This window comes from Podarcis tiliguerta (genome assembly GCF_965153285.1).
Source record: "Podarcis tiliguerta genome assembly, chromosome: 5".
Taxonomy (NCBI): domain Eukaryota; kingdom Metazoa; phylum Chordata; class Lepidosauria; order Squamata; family Lacertidae; genus Podarcis; species Podarcis tiliguerta.
The window spans coordinates 51,223,941-51,239,934 of record NC_139538.1 but is presented as its reverse complement, the minus strand read 5'-3'; the positions used below and the strand labels follow the sequence as shown (position 1 = coordinate 51,239,934).

Sequence of the window (15,994 nt, the reverse complement as noted above, 5' to 3'; positions counted from 1 at the left end):
GAAGCTGCTGATGGTGGAGAGGGTAGCTTTTCATTCATTTTTCTGTTCCAGTTCCAGGATGGCACAGCTGAGGAGCCAAACAGCCAAGACTTCCAGCACTCTGTCTCTGCCCCAAACACCTCAATTGGGAGCTTTCCATTGGGGGGATAGCCCACTGGCAATTCTTTACTACCCTCTACTACAGTTATCTCCCTCCATCATCACAATTTCTCTCCAGGCCTGAGCTACAACTGCCCGCCTCCCAGCACTCACAAAGAAGTGCTCGTAGCATTGCAACCTTGGACTAAATTTCCAAGGCAAGCAATTAAGGTTTTAAGTAAATTTTCTGTGCCATGCTGACAAAAAAAAAGTAATCAGTAGGCACTTTAAGCAAAAGGAATGCTTTGACTAGACATTTTCCTTGTTTCTTAACATTCTTAGTCCAATTCAGCTGGACTATTTCAGTTGGATAAATGTAAGATTAATTTGGGTTGGGTGTAAGGATAAATCTCTGACACTTATAGTTTCAGAAAACTATTAAGTCTAGCTATTCACTTAATTAAAGAATAATGCTTTAAGGGCTGGACTGCCATCAACAGGGGACAGCCACATGGGAAAGTTCAGATTGTATCTCTCACTCAGGCTAGGGTTTGTATCTCCCCTTTCTAATTGTTGCAATAAAAGTATTTCTACTCTATTTTGCAGTCACCTCACATATTTGTAAAAGCCAAGGTGGATGTTGGATGGAAGAATCTGACAAAACGTGTTATTAGAAGTAGACCAGATACATAGATGTCTGCTTCTGGGACAAGGCAGTTGCTGGTGGAGTGTATCCAGGATTTGGCATGCGGGTGTTTAGAAGAGCAGCTCTCAAATTCACCCCAACAAATTAAGTATAGAACTCTTTTAAGAAAGAAAAAAGTGAATTCTAATGCTCTTTTCCTCCAACTGCAGGAAGCAATGTCTCTTTTGTATCCATTGTAAAATGACTATTCAGGCTATACAACTTTCCTTTCTGCCAAACACAAGGCCCTCAACAAATGGTATCAGGATGCAGTGCGAGTCACCAGGATCCTGAACCAGTTGGTTAGTCACTTGGGTGAAGCAGCACCCATTTAATTTAGGCTGATTTTAGTCATACGAGGAAACCGATAACGTACTGTATGAATTGAACCTAGGCCCATTTTCAAGTTCCAGACTAGGCTAGTAAGGGCGAATGGATTTCTAATACTAAATTATGATCCCTCAAACTTCATATACCAATCAAAGGCCAGATTTCCCTGGCCTAAACCCATGGTAACTCCAACACTGACTTTCAATAAAAGTTCCTCAGAATTTATAATAATGCAAATGACAAGAAGATTTGGCCCTAATGTAGCAATTTATTGGCCTCAATTAGAGTTTCCCAGTTCAATCTCCAACTAATCTGCCTAAAGCTAATTTATATTCATATGACGAGAACATATCCAAGATTTGTTTCCAATATTCTTCTAACACTTGTGAGTGCCAAAGTAAATTCAGACAATTCCCATGGCCCTTGCAATCATTTTTGATTTGGGGGTCAGAAAGAAGATGCTCAACAAGCTATTTGGAATGAGTGAAACACTGAATCATTCTTATCTTGGCAAAGAATGGGATAGTATTTGTCTCCAGCCAGACCACAGCAGCCATTTTATGTACAAATTCAAGAACCATTTTTCCCCCACCACATACTACATTGTAATCTTTCTATTCCAATTGTTACTGTATGTGGGTCAGGGGGGGGGGGTGAGAGATTCCTCAGATTATCTGGAACCACACCACGGTCCAAACATGCTCTCTTTGTACCCACCCAATTCATTTAGATTCAGCAACGTTCTCAATTATTTCATCATTCAACATTTGTATGACTCTGTTTCTGTGCACTCCCCAACATTCCAAAACTGAAAATACTGAAAATAGGGTTGAGTACTTTATATATTATCCTTGTTTTCAGAGCCAGGATCACTACTTCAATGCACTTACACTCTGTCACATATTGCTGAAGGATTGTGACTGGATCGTACATGGTATTCACTAATGCACATGCCAGCTTTAGAACTGAGCTGATGTTTACCTCGGCCCTCTAAGATATTTAATTGTTTTTCAATAAAGTAAGAATGATAAAACAGTTTGCAATGGATCTACGCATAGAAGAGTAGCAACTCAGAACACATTCAGTAACATTTGCTATTGGGATGGGCAGTTGTATAGTGGAATGGAATGGAAGGAAGACAAGTCTATACTCTTGTCCATACGCATACACACACAGGCTAACTTACCATAAATAAATAAATAGAACACACATCCCGAGCTCCTCATAAGACAGAAAGAAGGATGGTAATTTACCAGAGACAGGTGTTGGGAAAAATGGACTGTGTCTAACAAAAACAGTTGGAATATATATTCTTATTATTTTATAGTGTTTTGTTTTGTTGGGGTTCAGGAAGTAAGCAATGCATAGCCAGGCCTTCAAATGCAACCTTTCTTTCCCAGCAGTTAGAACAAGGAGAGAACTATAGGAGCCCAAGCAAACCAAAAACACACTAACTTACTCTATTAGCTGACACAACAGTATGCTTGCCTAGTTTACATACCTAACGTGTATATTCTCCATTTTTGAGCAACTACATCACAAGAGTTCTTATTAGTATTTGAAATAATAATTAGAAATATTAAGATCTAGAATTCCGTGAAATCAATCAAATAATAGCAAATAAATTAGGAACTGGCTCATTCACTTCTTGTGAAGCTTCTATGTAAAACTGGTTTGTTGTTTTTAAGGAAACAGCATGCTAGGTCTGCAGAGAGCTTAATATGTTTTTTACACCTGTGAATTTCTGCTTGTGTCTTCCTACTCCTCTGACTCCCATCTTATTAGCTGGAGTTGAGATGTAGGTTTGGAGCTGCACTGTGATGTTTTATCTCCTTCTGACTCATGCATCGCTCTGCCCCCTCAGCTTGCACTCACACAGGTGCAACATCAAAAGCAGGCCTGAACCTCTGTCTGTTACCATACTGTGTTAAAGGATGTGTGGTCATTCTGCTTTTGCTCATGCTGTGTTTCTAGTATTTCAAAATTGTCCATAATGGGAAAGTCACTCTCCCCCCCCCCCATCACTGCTTGTGCTAATAGAACAACTGCCATAGTGCCTGTGGCGCGACTTGAACTCGTGGAAAGACTTAGAATCTGGCAAACATGGGCATGCCTGGGAGGAGCTGGAATAGCATACGGCTCAGAAGCCATGCAGCAGTTTCCAATACTGTGTGATTTATCTGAACAGTTGCTGCTGGACCAAACTCTGCTTAAACAAAGCTGTAAATACAAGAAAGCTGTTGTACTATTAAGGCCAGTCACTGAATAGTAATTACTGAAGGGCCACTGGGTAAATTAGTAGCGCAGCTGAGCCCACTCTGCTGGATTCAACTGGTTAGGTTGTACTAGAGAGGCAGGGCTACTTAGTGAATGAATATAGTGGTCCTCATAAACATCCTTGAAATATACTTGGAGTCAAGAGTGGATTTCATGCTCTTTATTCAGCTCATAGGGGTGAGGAGGAATAGAGTTCCCCCAGAATGTCTGCCTTATATACTGTATATTACTGTATTTACACAACGGGCCCCATGTGATTGGCTAATTCCAGGATTCTCCTGTGGGCCAATCAGACTGCTGCATTCTGGATCCTATTGTTCTAGGACCAATCAGACTGCTGCATTCTGGATCCTATTCAACTCAGTACATAACACCCCTAAATCTGTAAAACTGAATCCATTCATGGTAATCTAGTTCAGTGTATCTAAAGATTTATCATTTGATCTATAACCTTACCTTTCGAAGGGCTCATGGTTGGTAAATTGTGAAGAAGGGAACCCCTGCAAGGATCTTAAATCCCTGGGCCTTCATCCTGTTGTTTAAAGTTGTTTGTTGCCACCAGCTTGTCACTTAACAATTCTGCAGGCTAATGCTATGGATTGGCACACAGTTGGGATGAGTAAATCCCATTACTTCACCAAATTGTGCCCAGGAACATTGCTAAGGCAGATGTGGTTGTCCTTGCATACTTTTTCAAGTCCAATGCAGAAAACCAGCAACCCCCAAAACATAAACATAGGGCTAGTTTTATAGAAGTCAATGGATTTTTCCACATGAAGTGATTTCAGGATTGCAGAAATAGTAGTCTTGTTAATATGAAGATACTGCTGTATGCCTAAATAATCTAAGTTTGTATGGAGACAGATATGTAAATGCATATGTTTGTGCTCTGGAGACACACATACACAAACACACACACATACATACATATCGTTAAGTAAATTGAACCATTGCTGGTTTAGAGAGATTAACAGATGGCTTGAATGTCTTTTGATTGTGCCCATATTGGGGGCAGGGGAAACCCACTCACGCTGAAGTTATTGGATATCTCCAGTGCAGAAGCTTCAGTGGCAGCTGAATCAAGTCTTGGAGTTGATGTGCCAGGAATTGCCCTCTCCTCCAAACTGGAGCCCCTTTGAAAATCATAATGAGCTCCAGACATGGAGAAAAAAATCCTGAAAAATCATGATCTTTGAGCTGAGTGAGGCTGCTTTCAAACCAATTTAATTTCACATAGGGTGTATATATGTGCAGAATCATACTTTGTGTCTTTATTCCCATGTGTGCACATAACAATTACTGATGAAAATATTTACCCACTAATTCATACATGTCAAATTATTTTGGTGGGTATTTCCTTATTCCAGGTTTTCTCCGTAGAGGAAATATGTATTATTATTTTTCATTCATTAGATAATTTGCCTAACTGGATGCCAAGAACACATTTTAATCTGGGATGTATTGCTTGTGAATGTGAAAGTGGAACAGGAAGATAAAGAGAATCATTTTCTTGTTGGATGTAAATTCTAGTTAATGTTGATTTTACATCTCAGTTATAGACACACAACATACAATTAATTAATCAATTAATTACCAATGGATAAGGCCTCTTTGAACAGATCATTTGTTGATGGAAACAGAAAAACAGAGCAATTGGTTTGAGCTTTATGTAGTTTATCTTCAGGCAAAAATTATCAACATGAAGAATAAAGTAAACAGTAAGAAAAAATAAGTCGTGTGTGGTCTTAGAAGTCCTCCTTATTCATAATAAGTGGGTATAGGATTGGAATACTTGCATATTAGTGTGCTGTCAATTTAATTAATTGACAGCACGATAGTTCTTTTAAAGATAGGGCTATTTTTTCATTTTCATTTTAGGTTGGGTAAAGGTAGTTTACTACATTAATGCTGTTTATAGTCAAATTCTTGCATTTTCATTTTGAAGTATCAAAATAGTAACACTACCTCAATTTTCAAGGATTAAATCCACCAAGCCCCAGTGTTGGGCAAGCAAGATCTATTTGTTTCAGCTGGAATTGTCCTTGTTTTTGCGTAATCCTATTGCAATGAAAGGCACATATGCCACAAAAGTGTTTGGCGATCTGTGTTAATGAATTGCACACATACTAGGTGGTGTATGATTTAAAGTGCCACTTCTACTGTTTGGTCTGTGGAACCAAACTGAAGTACAGTGAATCCATGGTTTTACAATTAAAAATGCTTATTTTATTGAATAGCTTTAAGGTATAGCATCGTTGCTTTAAGAGGCAATGACAAGGTATGGTCTTGGACATACTTAGGGTGCTGGAAAAACCCCGAGAGGCTGTAAAGGGGAGAGAAATACTGATGTATTATTTTGTTCCTTGCATTCATTAGATCAGTTGAAGAAAAATCAGCCTTGAAAAGAAATGCAATATTTTAAATATTATGTCTTCACTTTAACACAGCAGAACTACTTCTCCAACAATGGTGCCTGCTGTGACATCACATGCATTAAATAAAAACAAAATATGTTTCTTCTTCTTCAGTGCTATTGCTTTTACACAGATACACACAATTTTAATTCAATAATACATTTAAATGAAATAAGTCAGATTAGTAAACTATGATTTAGTCAGGTGACATTCCTGTTTTCTGTACAATGTCATACCAGCCTCTCTATACCCTGACACGCATTAGCAGGCTTTATTATTCTATTCTGTGTTATGGACTGCCATTCCATGGTCACACTGTTCCAGAAAATGTAATTCTGTTTCTGTGCCTAACGTTAAGAAGTTAAGATTATGCCACCAACATCTCACTCCTAGCAGCACTTTTATCCCAGAATAATCCCTGTAATACACAGTACCAATCATTCAAAGTTTTGGAGCTCAGCTTGAATCTCCTTTTTTCAGGTGCTAAGCAAGACAGAGAGAAAGGAGTATGCAGCAACCATAATATGGTACAAATGCTACTATCATTAAAACTCATGGACTTGCATATTTTGGGGAATTATAATATACTAAAACTAGTTTTTCTCAGAATTTACCATTCTTAATTGCTGTTATTCCATTTGTGGAATTATTGTGGCACTATAATTCTGCTTCAGAACAGTACTGTACATTAATTCCACTTTTTTCCTGTATGCTGAGAATCATCGTTCTGTTTTTTGCTGTTTTCCTACCTGGGGATCTTTTATGTCATTGTTCTTGTGGTCATTCCACTATGGTCACTGCATATAAATCATGCCCAATCCCTACGATTCCTCTTTGGAGTTTCTCCACCTTTCAATTCAGGTTTGGCTCTCATTTTCACTGTAGCTTCTCAAGCCATCATGACCCATAAAAATGTAATTTTTAATCTATGAGCAATTGAGTAAGTTTTTTTGGCACTGAAGGAGATAATTAACTAAGTTTTACTCGGGGCAGATGCACTGAAATTAAAGGATCTAACTCATGTCATGTCAGTGGCGTAGCGTGGGGGGTGCAGGGGGGGCCGACCGCACCGGGCGCAACATCTGGGGGTTAGGGTTAGGGGGCGCAAATCCACGGGTTAGGGGGTGCAAATTACTTGCCTTGCCCCGGGTGCTGACAACCCATGCTACGCCACTGTGTCATGTTAATTTCAGTGGATCCACTCCAAGTAAAATTTAGCAGAATACCGCCCAGCTCTATTGTGGCAGAAAAGAGGTCATGGTTTTAACATACTGAATAATGAGTGTTAAAACAAATCGGTTCACACACAATGTAGACCAGTAGAAATCAATGGTCTTTTAAGACCATTAGTTTCAGTGGACCTATTCCCATCATGACTATCTTTAACTATCACCCATTGACTTCAACCACCAGGGTTGATTTTGTGCGAATCAAAGCTCAAAATTGTGTGAGTCCTGTGCTAGCACTATTAGCATTCTGTGCTTGCTAAATTTCAAGTTATTTCGAAACTACCGACATGTACATCTGTTATTTCCAACGTTCTCCGTTTTGCTGTTCTGGGATGTCTGCTGTGTAGTAAGCCGCTTTGGGCACACAGCTGGTCGCGGGATAGCGGCATAGAAGTACAAAACCGATCGGCTCGGCACCCATCGGAAGGCTTCTCGCGTCTGCCCCACCGTCCGACGGCGGTGTTAAGAAAAAGACCCCACTCTGGGTACACAGAGAGGCAAGACCGATCTCTCAGTCCTGGGGGGAGCGCCGACTTTAAACGCCACACCAGACGCGCGCAGAGAGAGAGATGTCCTACAAAGGGTGCTCAGCTGCGCGCCCCCAATCTCGGCGCACCGGTGCCTTACGGGGAATGCTCCGCTTGCCGGGGAGCCCAGTCCTCCTTCCTATGTATGCCTTGAGAAAGGATATTGGGGGGGGAGGAGAATAAATAAATAAAAGCACCCCCACCCCGTGCGCGGAGGCAGCTGCGATCTGGGCAGGGCAAAGCGGCAGTAGCGAGGAGAGGCGCGGCGGCGGTGTGAACCCTGCCCTCCGCCCTCTGACCGCCCAGGGAAAGAGGCGGCGCTGCTGCTGCTGCTGCTCGTCCTCTCCCACTCAGCGGCGCCGGCTCAAGGCAACAATGGGGAAGGCGGAAGTGGCGGCTTCGGCCCGGCGGCCTCGCAGCCTCTGCCCAGGGGAGGCGGCCGGGCAGCGCTGAGGGGCCGGCGGGGCGTCTCTCCCTCTCGCTCCCGCGGTAGGACGCGCCGCTGCTTCGCCCCAAGCGACGCCTCCGTGGGCGGGAAGCGGCGGCTTTGCCTCTCCCTCTGCCCCGGCTAGGCTCCTCCAGCTGCTTCAGTGAGGGGGGGGGGGGAGGCATTAGAGAACCGCAAAGGGAAGCAGCGAGACAGGCCTGGCGCAGCCTCGCCCGGGCGGGCGCAGGTTTCCCTCAGCAGGTGCCCCCTTTGCCCACTTCCCAATGGTTGTGTTGAAATGCCGCTCTCTTGGGGTTTCCCCGCCCCACTCCTAGGGCGCTGGGTTCGTTTCCGAGGCTGTGGGGGAAGCGCAGAGGGTGTTTGCTAGGAAGGGAGGGAGAGAGAAGTTTCCCTTGGGGACTTTCTCCCTGCTTCTTTAAATCCTGCAGTGCTGGTTTTGCCCTCTCCTCCACCCCGCCACTTTTAAAAAAGCAAAGGGGGTAGCAGGTGGAAATCCCGTTCGCCGGAGTCAGAGCAGTGGGCTTAAGATATAAGCTGTGCCCTAAACACAAGGGCAGGGAAACTGGGCTAATGCTAGAAAGAGGGGGAGGGGGGGAGGAAACAGTTCAAATGAATACTGAGGGCATAATCGAAGCTAGAATCTTGCCCCACTTGTTAGCAAGCTGACCAAGGAGCAGTTGAGACCCTTGTGCCTGTATGTCCTCAAAGGTCTGTCAGCCTAAAGTGAGCTGCCTTCCTATTAAGTGTACCTGCCTGTAGAACAGGTTACCTGTGTCACTGTTGCTGCTTAAGACCCCCCACCCCGGCCGACAGTATGTTGGCTGAGCAAGCCCAGAAGTGGTTCCCAACTCATGTGCAGGTCACAGTCCTGCAGGCCAGAGACCTGAAGCCGAAGGGCAAAAGTGGCACTAATGATACATACACAATCATACAGTTGGGAAAGGAGAAATACTCCACTTCCGTGGCAGAGAAGACCCTGGATCCTGTATGGAAAGAAGAGGCCTCCTTTGAGTTGCCCGGATTGCTGATGGAAGGGAATCCTGAGAAATACGTCCTCTGCCTGATAGTGATGCACAGGTCACTTGTTGGGCTTGATAAGTTTCTGGGACAAGTGGCGATAAATCTGAATGATATCTTTGAGGACAAGCTAAGAAGGAAAACTGAGTAAGTGTTATTTTCCTATATATGCTGGGAACTTTTTTTGCTTTAAGGTTTACCCATATGCTCCAAAAACCAGTTTATATGCAGAGCAGTATTAATAGGTGTATGACTGTATTACCATTTTGTGCTTACCCGCGGGCACTTAGCCTTTCAGGATTTTGAAATTTATACATGCACACTTCATTACTGATGTGTGGTCAAACATAGTAATTATTCCCAAATGGTAAGTAGGGTCTCATCAGTCAATTGGGGGCTGAGGATCGCTAGCCTGACAACAGAAAGCATTTGGATGATGCAGAACAAGCTGTGCAGGAGTTTCACTTTGGATGAAACCAAAACGCTAATCTGATATGCTGAAGAAAGAAAATCCCACTGGTATACCTCTATACTATGAAGTTAGCTATTTGGGAATAGCCATTTGAAAGAAATGGTTTATTTTTAAAATACTGTACACCATTTTGGCCTGCTCTGTTTTGTAGGTTCACTTTGTCTTCTGTTCTTTCACTCATAAGTTTGGTTGTTCTTCTGTTATTCCATAACACATGAATGTCTGAACCGTTACATGCTTCAGTACAGTACTGTGCTTTTTTACATTATCCCTTAGGACAATAATCAATTTGTTCCCAATGAAGCCTTTGGTTGTTGTAATTTATAATGGCAGATGCAATATGAGCGTGTGGTATCTACTTTTGTCGGTCATACAGCTTTTGGTTTATTGGTATGGTATAACATCTCAGAATAACTAGTTTTCCTAGTTACAGGTAGGTATCCGTGTTGGTCTGCTGTAGTTGAAACAAAATAAAAAAAATCCTTCCAGTAGCACCTTAGAGACCAACTAAGTTTGTTATTGGTATGAGATTTCGTGTGCATGCACACTTCTTCAGATACTAGTTTTCCTAGTTAACCCTTGATTCTTGGAAGTCTTAACTATTTCAGGGTTGTTGTTTTTTTGCACTTAACTGTTGCTAATACATATCTGTCCCCATAATGCTGTCATATGTTTAACATCTCCCTCATTCATGTGTTACATGTTACAAAACAGCTTATATATATAATTTATTATTTAATAGGCAGTGAATTGTGTCTATGGACTCTTAACTGCAATGCTGTTCATTGTAGGATAGAGTTCTGGGCCTTGAGCATTGCAAGAGAATCCATGAAGGTTTCATAATGTTTACTATTCAAATTTTGACACCATGTCAAAATAGAATGTCTGGTTGAAATGTCCACCACTTCAAAGTCTAAGATTAAATAAGGTAAAATGATCATTAAATAGTTTCTTATTCACAGATCACTCCTAAAAATAGTTAATGGAAGACTAATGGAATGTCATGATGAAGAAATAATGAAATGTCGTTTGTAGTCAGTCAAACTGAAATGTTTCTGAAATGCAAATGAATTCATTACAGGGAAGTGATTCACTGATTGCAACATCACTAGATCCATTGTATTAGGGTTGCCAAACATCCAAAATTTCCTGGACATTGCTGGGATTTGGCCAGCAGAGTCAGTATCCGAACATATATATGGCAACCCATGTCAGAAGTGTAGATTTTATCGAATTTCCTTAAAAGCAGCTTAAAAGCTGCTGCTTCTTTTGAAATCTTGCAAAAAAAAAAAAAAATAGTTCAACAACTCTGCCAACAATACTCAACAACCTTTGTGCCTGGATTTTCACTTTTTGAAATATGGCACCCCTACATTTTATAAACATGTTGAAATAAACTGACAAGTAAAGCTTGAATGTGATCAGGTCGCCTCCCTGCTGGTGTCTCAGAACCCACAAAGGTATGAAGAGGGTGGAACAGAGACAGACTAGACATTGGTGTCTCAGATTGCTTAGGAAGGACCTGGGAGACGAGGAGACTTAGGGAGCTGTAGACCTTCAGTTGCAATTCCCCCATTGGGGCAAGACCTGCTGGGAAGAGTTGCTGTGCTCAATAGGCCTGAGCTGTTTTGTTTCCTTGAGTAAAAAATTAACTTCATTGACACCTTGTGAGTTATTGCTGACCGGCTCCTGACTCCCACCTTGACACTTGAGCTTCTTGGAGGAAAGGTGGGCTAGAAATATCTAAAAACTTCCAGACTGTGCACATGTGCATGATCGCACACATATAGGATGCGCCTAAATCAGGAATTGCCTGTATATTTATAATTTGCATTTTTATTCTGCTTGTCTTGTAGCAGCCCTGTTTAGGGAAGTTTTTGATGTTTTATTCTGTTTTTAATTTGTTGGGAGCCGCCCAGAGTGGCTGGGGAAACCCAGCCGGATGGGTGGGTTATAAATAATAAATTGTTGTTGTTGTTGTTGTATGTGAACTTCTTCAGTGTCAGAGACTGTAAATTCCAATTTTGCAACTTCTGTAGTGCATTCCTGTGCACTTGCATTTGAAAGTAGTTTCCATTGAGTTCAATGGAACTTACTATGAGGCAGCGCTATTCAGTGGCAGGCGGAAAGTGATTCAGGAGATGAAGCCCTGGAGGAATGTGACACAAGGGAGCAGGCCATGCTGTGTGTCTGGAGCTGCAAAATTGATTCCATACCCTCACCTTGGACACCCTCACTCTGGAGGTGATGGACTCTCTCCTTCATTGGAGGTTTTTAAGCAGAGGTTGGGTGGCCATCTGTTGAGACTTTAGTTGAGATTCTTGCATTTGCCGGGTTAGACTAGATGACCCTTATGATGCCTTCCTATCTTCGATTCTATGATTCTATCTCCTGCCAACCTAGCAGTTCGAAAGCACATCAAAGTGCAAGTAGATAAATAGGTACTGCTCCGGCGGGAAGGTAAACGGCGTTTCTGTGTGCTGCTCTGGTTCGCCAGAAGCGGCTTTGTCATACTGGCCACATGACCTGGAAGCTGTACGCCGGCTCCCTCAGCCAATAAAGCGAGATGAGCGCCACAACCCCGGGTCGTCCACGACTGGACCTAATGGTCAGGGGTCCCTCTACCTTTACCTTATGTGAATTTAAGATTTATGCCTAAGCGTACATACACACTTACTGCAGCAGTCATAGTGCTGTTCCAGTTAAGTGTTTTTTACAAAATAAATGTGAAATTGTTACTTGTAGTTGCGGAAGCATCTGCCTGCCTTTTATTCTTTTACACCAATAAGTGAATTTATTAAAGAGAAATTGCTTTTGCCAAGCGATAAACAATATTTGGTTGTTGGAGAAAGGTGATGCACCTCTGCCTACTGCTGTACTCCCCACATTGCAGTTTGGAGTTCCGTTTGTTCCACAATTGCATCAGTATTAGGAGTATCTCTTGGCTAGTATCTGTGCCATCATTTGAAAAGATTCACAAGCTGTTCTCCCACTTCTTGCCTTAATGAGTGTGCCATTAAGAAATACCTTTAACAAAGTGTTTTCAAATTATTCTTTGCTCTTGGTGGCTGAATACTCCCCATGGTACTACAATCATACACACACCGTATTTTTCACTCTATAGGATGCACCCGACTGTAAGGCGCACCTCCTTTTTGGGGGGGGGGGGGAATTCAAGAAAATAAATATGCAGCTCTTGGGGGCTTTTGCGGGAGGTGGGGGAAGTGAGAGAGCCTCGCTCTGTCCCTTCTCCCATCTCCTGCAAAAGCCAGGGATAGCCGCACGAAGCCTCCCCCGGGGCAGTGGGATGAAGGCTCCCCGCTGCCCTGCGGAGGCTTCGCGGGCTACCCCAGAGCTGTTCAGGAGCTTGTCGGGGCTGGCAGGGGAAGCTTGGCTTTCCCCCACCACCAGCCCCAAAGAGCAGTTTGGGGCTGGCGGGGGAAGCCCGGGCCCGCCCCAGCCCCAGGGACCACACATTCACCCCATAAGACACACAGACATTTCCCCTTAGATTTTAAGAGGAAAAAGGTACGTCTTATGGAGCGAAAAATACAGTATTTCCCCCAACCCTCCCCCCCCACCCGCAATTTCAAGCATAATGAAAACCCAGCAAGGCTACTTGTCACCTTCTCATACAGTGCCCATCCAAGAAGTTCCACTTTCTAGTGCTGAAGCGCACATAGCATGCAAAATGGACGAAAAGAGATGGGGGGGGGGGGAGAATGAAAAAGCAGTCTGTTCTCTTTTCAGTAAGGCTATGTCTCCTGTTGGTTGTATTGGGACAAAGTATTAGCCACAAACTTCTGATTCTTGCATATTGGCTTTTACATTTGTGTAAGATGTACACACAGAACACATAGAAGCCATGTGCACATGCGTACACATGTACACAGAGAAGCCAGTGTCTGTTGACCCAAACTTCAATGCATATTGCTTGATACTGTCGTGTACAGTTTGCACAGTTCTAATCTATATGTTTGAGACTCTGCTTGAGTAAGCTTCCTATGCAAATGTGAAATCCCGGGCTCTGGAGTGTGTATGTCAGTGCAATCTTGACCCATGACTATGCATATTTTAGGGACTTCAGCATATGGGCTTTAGCGTTACTAACTCAAGATCTGGAATACTCTTGCTGTAGCATTGAAAATAGGGGCGAGATCATGTTGTTTTTAACTGCTATTTGGAATGTCCGGTTCTGACTTTTGTAACATGGAAAGGGCTATGAGTTGGCCCAGAAATCTCCCTATACAGTTATATCTCGGGTTGCGAACATGATCCATGCGGGAGGCATGTTCGCAACCCGCAGCACCGCATCTGCACACGCACGTGACGTGATTCGGTCTTGTGCGCATGCGCAAGCACCAAATCCCGGAAGTAACCTGTTCTGGTACTTCTGGGTTTGGCACGGTCCGCAACCCGAAAATGCGCAACCTGCAGTGTTCATAACCCGAGGTATGACTGTATACATATCCATTTTCAGTCTGCATATTGCTGTTTACAAGAACTATATCTTCAGTAAGGTACTACTGAAATTGAATATTCTGTATGTAGTGATTTCGGAACTGTGAGATAGGACAACATAATAGTGTGACATTACTATCAGGAATGCACTGCAGAGATGGAAGATGCTCTTTGTTCAGGGGTGGAAAAATTAAGGAAATGTTATCACTGTGATGTTTAGAAGCTTGCCAGCACAACTGGGAGGCAGGTAGCCTATTGCTTTTTCAAATGGTGTATGGCTGAATTGTGTATGTGTTGCCTGGAAAAAAAACACAATTATGGAAATACAGAGTAAAATTTCAGTTATTTAAATTAAAATTAAGGACGCACAGCTGTGACCCCATAGTTTTAAAACAAAAGTTGATACCCAACAATATAATTTTGATTTCTTTCAAAACTGATGATAAATACAAATTTTATTAAATAGTGGTTTTTTTGCTTTCAGATGCATTTAGCAGACCCGGAGCCTTATATCCAAAGTGACTTTTTAAAGTTGATGTAACCTGAACATTGCTTAGTTTGTGGGTAAATGAGATCCACATATTTGATGAAGTGTCTTTATTGGTAATATTTCTAGTTTTTAATATATTTAATAGCTTCCTCCTTCCAACACAGCTGTACATATGGTTCTCCAAGAGACAGACTTCAGAGTCACTAGAGTATTACAAAAAAAGATATTTAATATTCTGCACAATGCTGAACCTTGTCAGCAATTCCCCCATGTGTGTTTTTTCTTGTAAGAAAAATGAAGGCTACCAGCTGATCTAGAATTTCTAGGAAAGCTTCAGCGCATGCAACATGCAGGTCTTTCTTTCTTTTAACAGAGAGAAGTGTGTATGCCAGCCCATAGTGACTTTAACCACGTACTAAGCCACAAACTAATAGCCTGCTGCACGTAACACTTTTTAAGTTGCTGGTGGTTGCACCTTACAACAAACATATGCCTTTAAAAATAAAGGCAGCAAAGTTTCCTGAAGCAGTGGTGTTATGAGAGGGCCTCTGTCGTATATTTTAATATCTTCATTCTGGCACAAGATATAAGAAACTAAAACAATAGCTAATATAGCTTAGCACATAAATATTTTTATTCCAGAATGGCTCTCCCTTTCATGAGTGTGAAAAATCATTAGCTTTTTAAAGAAAAGGAGTAAGGGGTTATTGGAACGGCTAGTTGAGATTTGGAGCAGGTGGTGGTCTTCAAGGCTTTATTTACAGTCCTAGTTTTGTTATACCAAGAACACCCGAGCTATTCATATTGCCTCTTTCATGATTAGAAGTTGAGCATGGCAATATGTGCTGGCGTAAGGCCTATTTGCTAGTTACTTCCTGGGGAGAAATCGTAACCTGCTGCAGGGCTTGGGCGAACTCATTCTTTTCATTCTTCTTGTCAAGAGAGTTAAGGAATGAATAAGGCTGTACCTCGTTTGTTAGGTGATCGGGGTGATGCCTCATTTAGTCCATTCCCAGAAAGAATGGAATTTATTATTATTATTATTATTATTATTGTTATTATTATTACAGCAATCTAAGAGATAAGATATCTCATTTGAATAGTAAGTGGCACAGCCTGGTTCATATTATATGGCATTTCTCACTGGAAAGCATTTTGTATTTGGTTTGGATCAGTATCACAGCAGGAGTAAACAAAAGCATTGAACTACTGTACTTTTGAGGGCATTTTGATATATTTTCTAATCCCTGTATTTGGGGAAACTCTTAAATCTCTGTAAGCATCAGGCAGAACAAATTTGGCAATCCTTGTGGTGAGATTCTGTGGCAGAGCCACCGCTACTTTGTGAGCCCTGCCAATTCACTCCAGCAGAGACGGAGGTGCAGGATGATTTTCATTATCTTTTTTGCCCCATTATTTTTTCTCTCCCCATCCCGCAAACTCTAGTCAGTGGGAGGGAATATAGTGTTCCATCTCTCGGGCTGGTCTATTTGAAGGCTTCTCTTTGGGGGGATGTCAGAGAAAGAACTACTCACAAAGGATCCGGTGGATCCTTGCCCACTCCTG

General features: G+C 42.3%; 1 protein-coding gene across 1 annotated transcript in view; it reads left to right on the top strand.

Annotated features, from left to right (window-relative positions):
• Positions 1–7,783: 7,783 nt before the first annotated feature.
• Positions 7,784–15,994, top strand: part of RAB11FIP2 (RAB11 family interacting protein 2) — a 32,910-nt gene continuing 24,699 nt past the window's right edge. Inside the window, exon 1 of the mRNA XM_083441167.1 lies at positions 7,784–9,152. Within this exon, the coding sequence (XP_083297293.1) occupies positions 8,803–9,152 (350 nt within the window). The 5' untranslated portion in view covers positions 7,784–8,802. The remainder of the gene's footprint in view (positions 9,153–15,994) is intronic.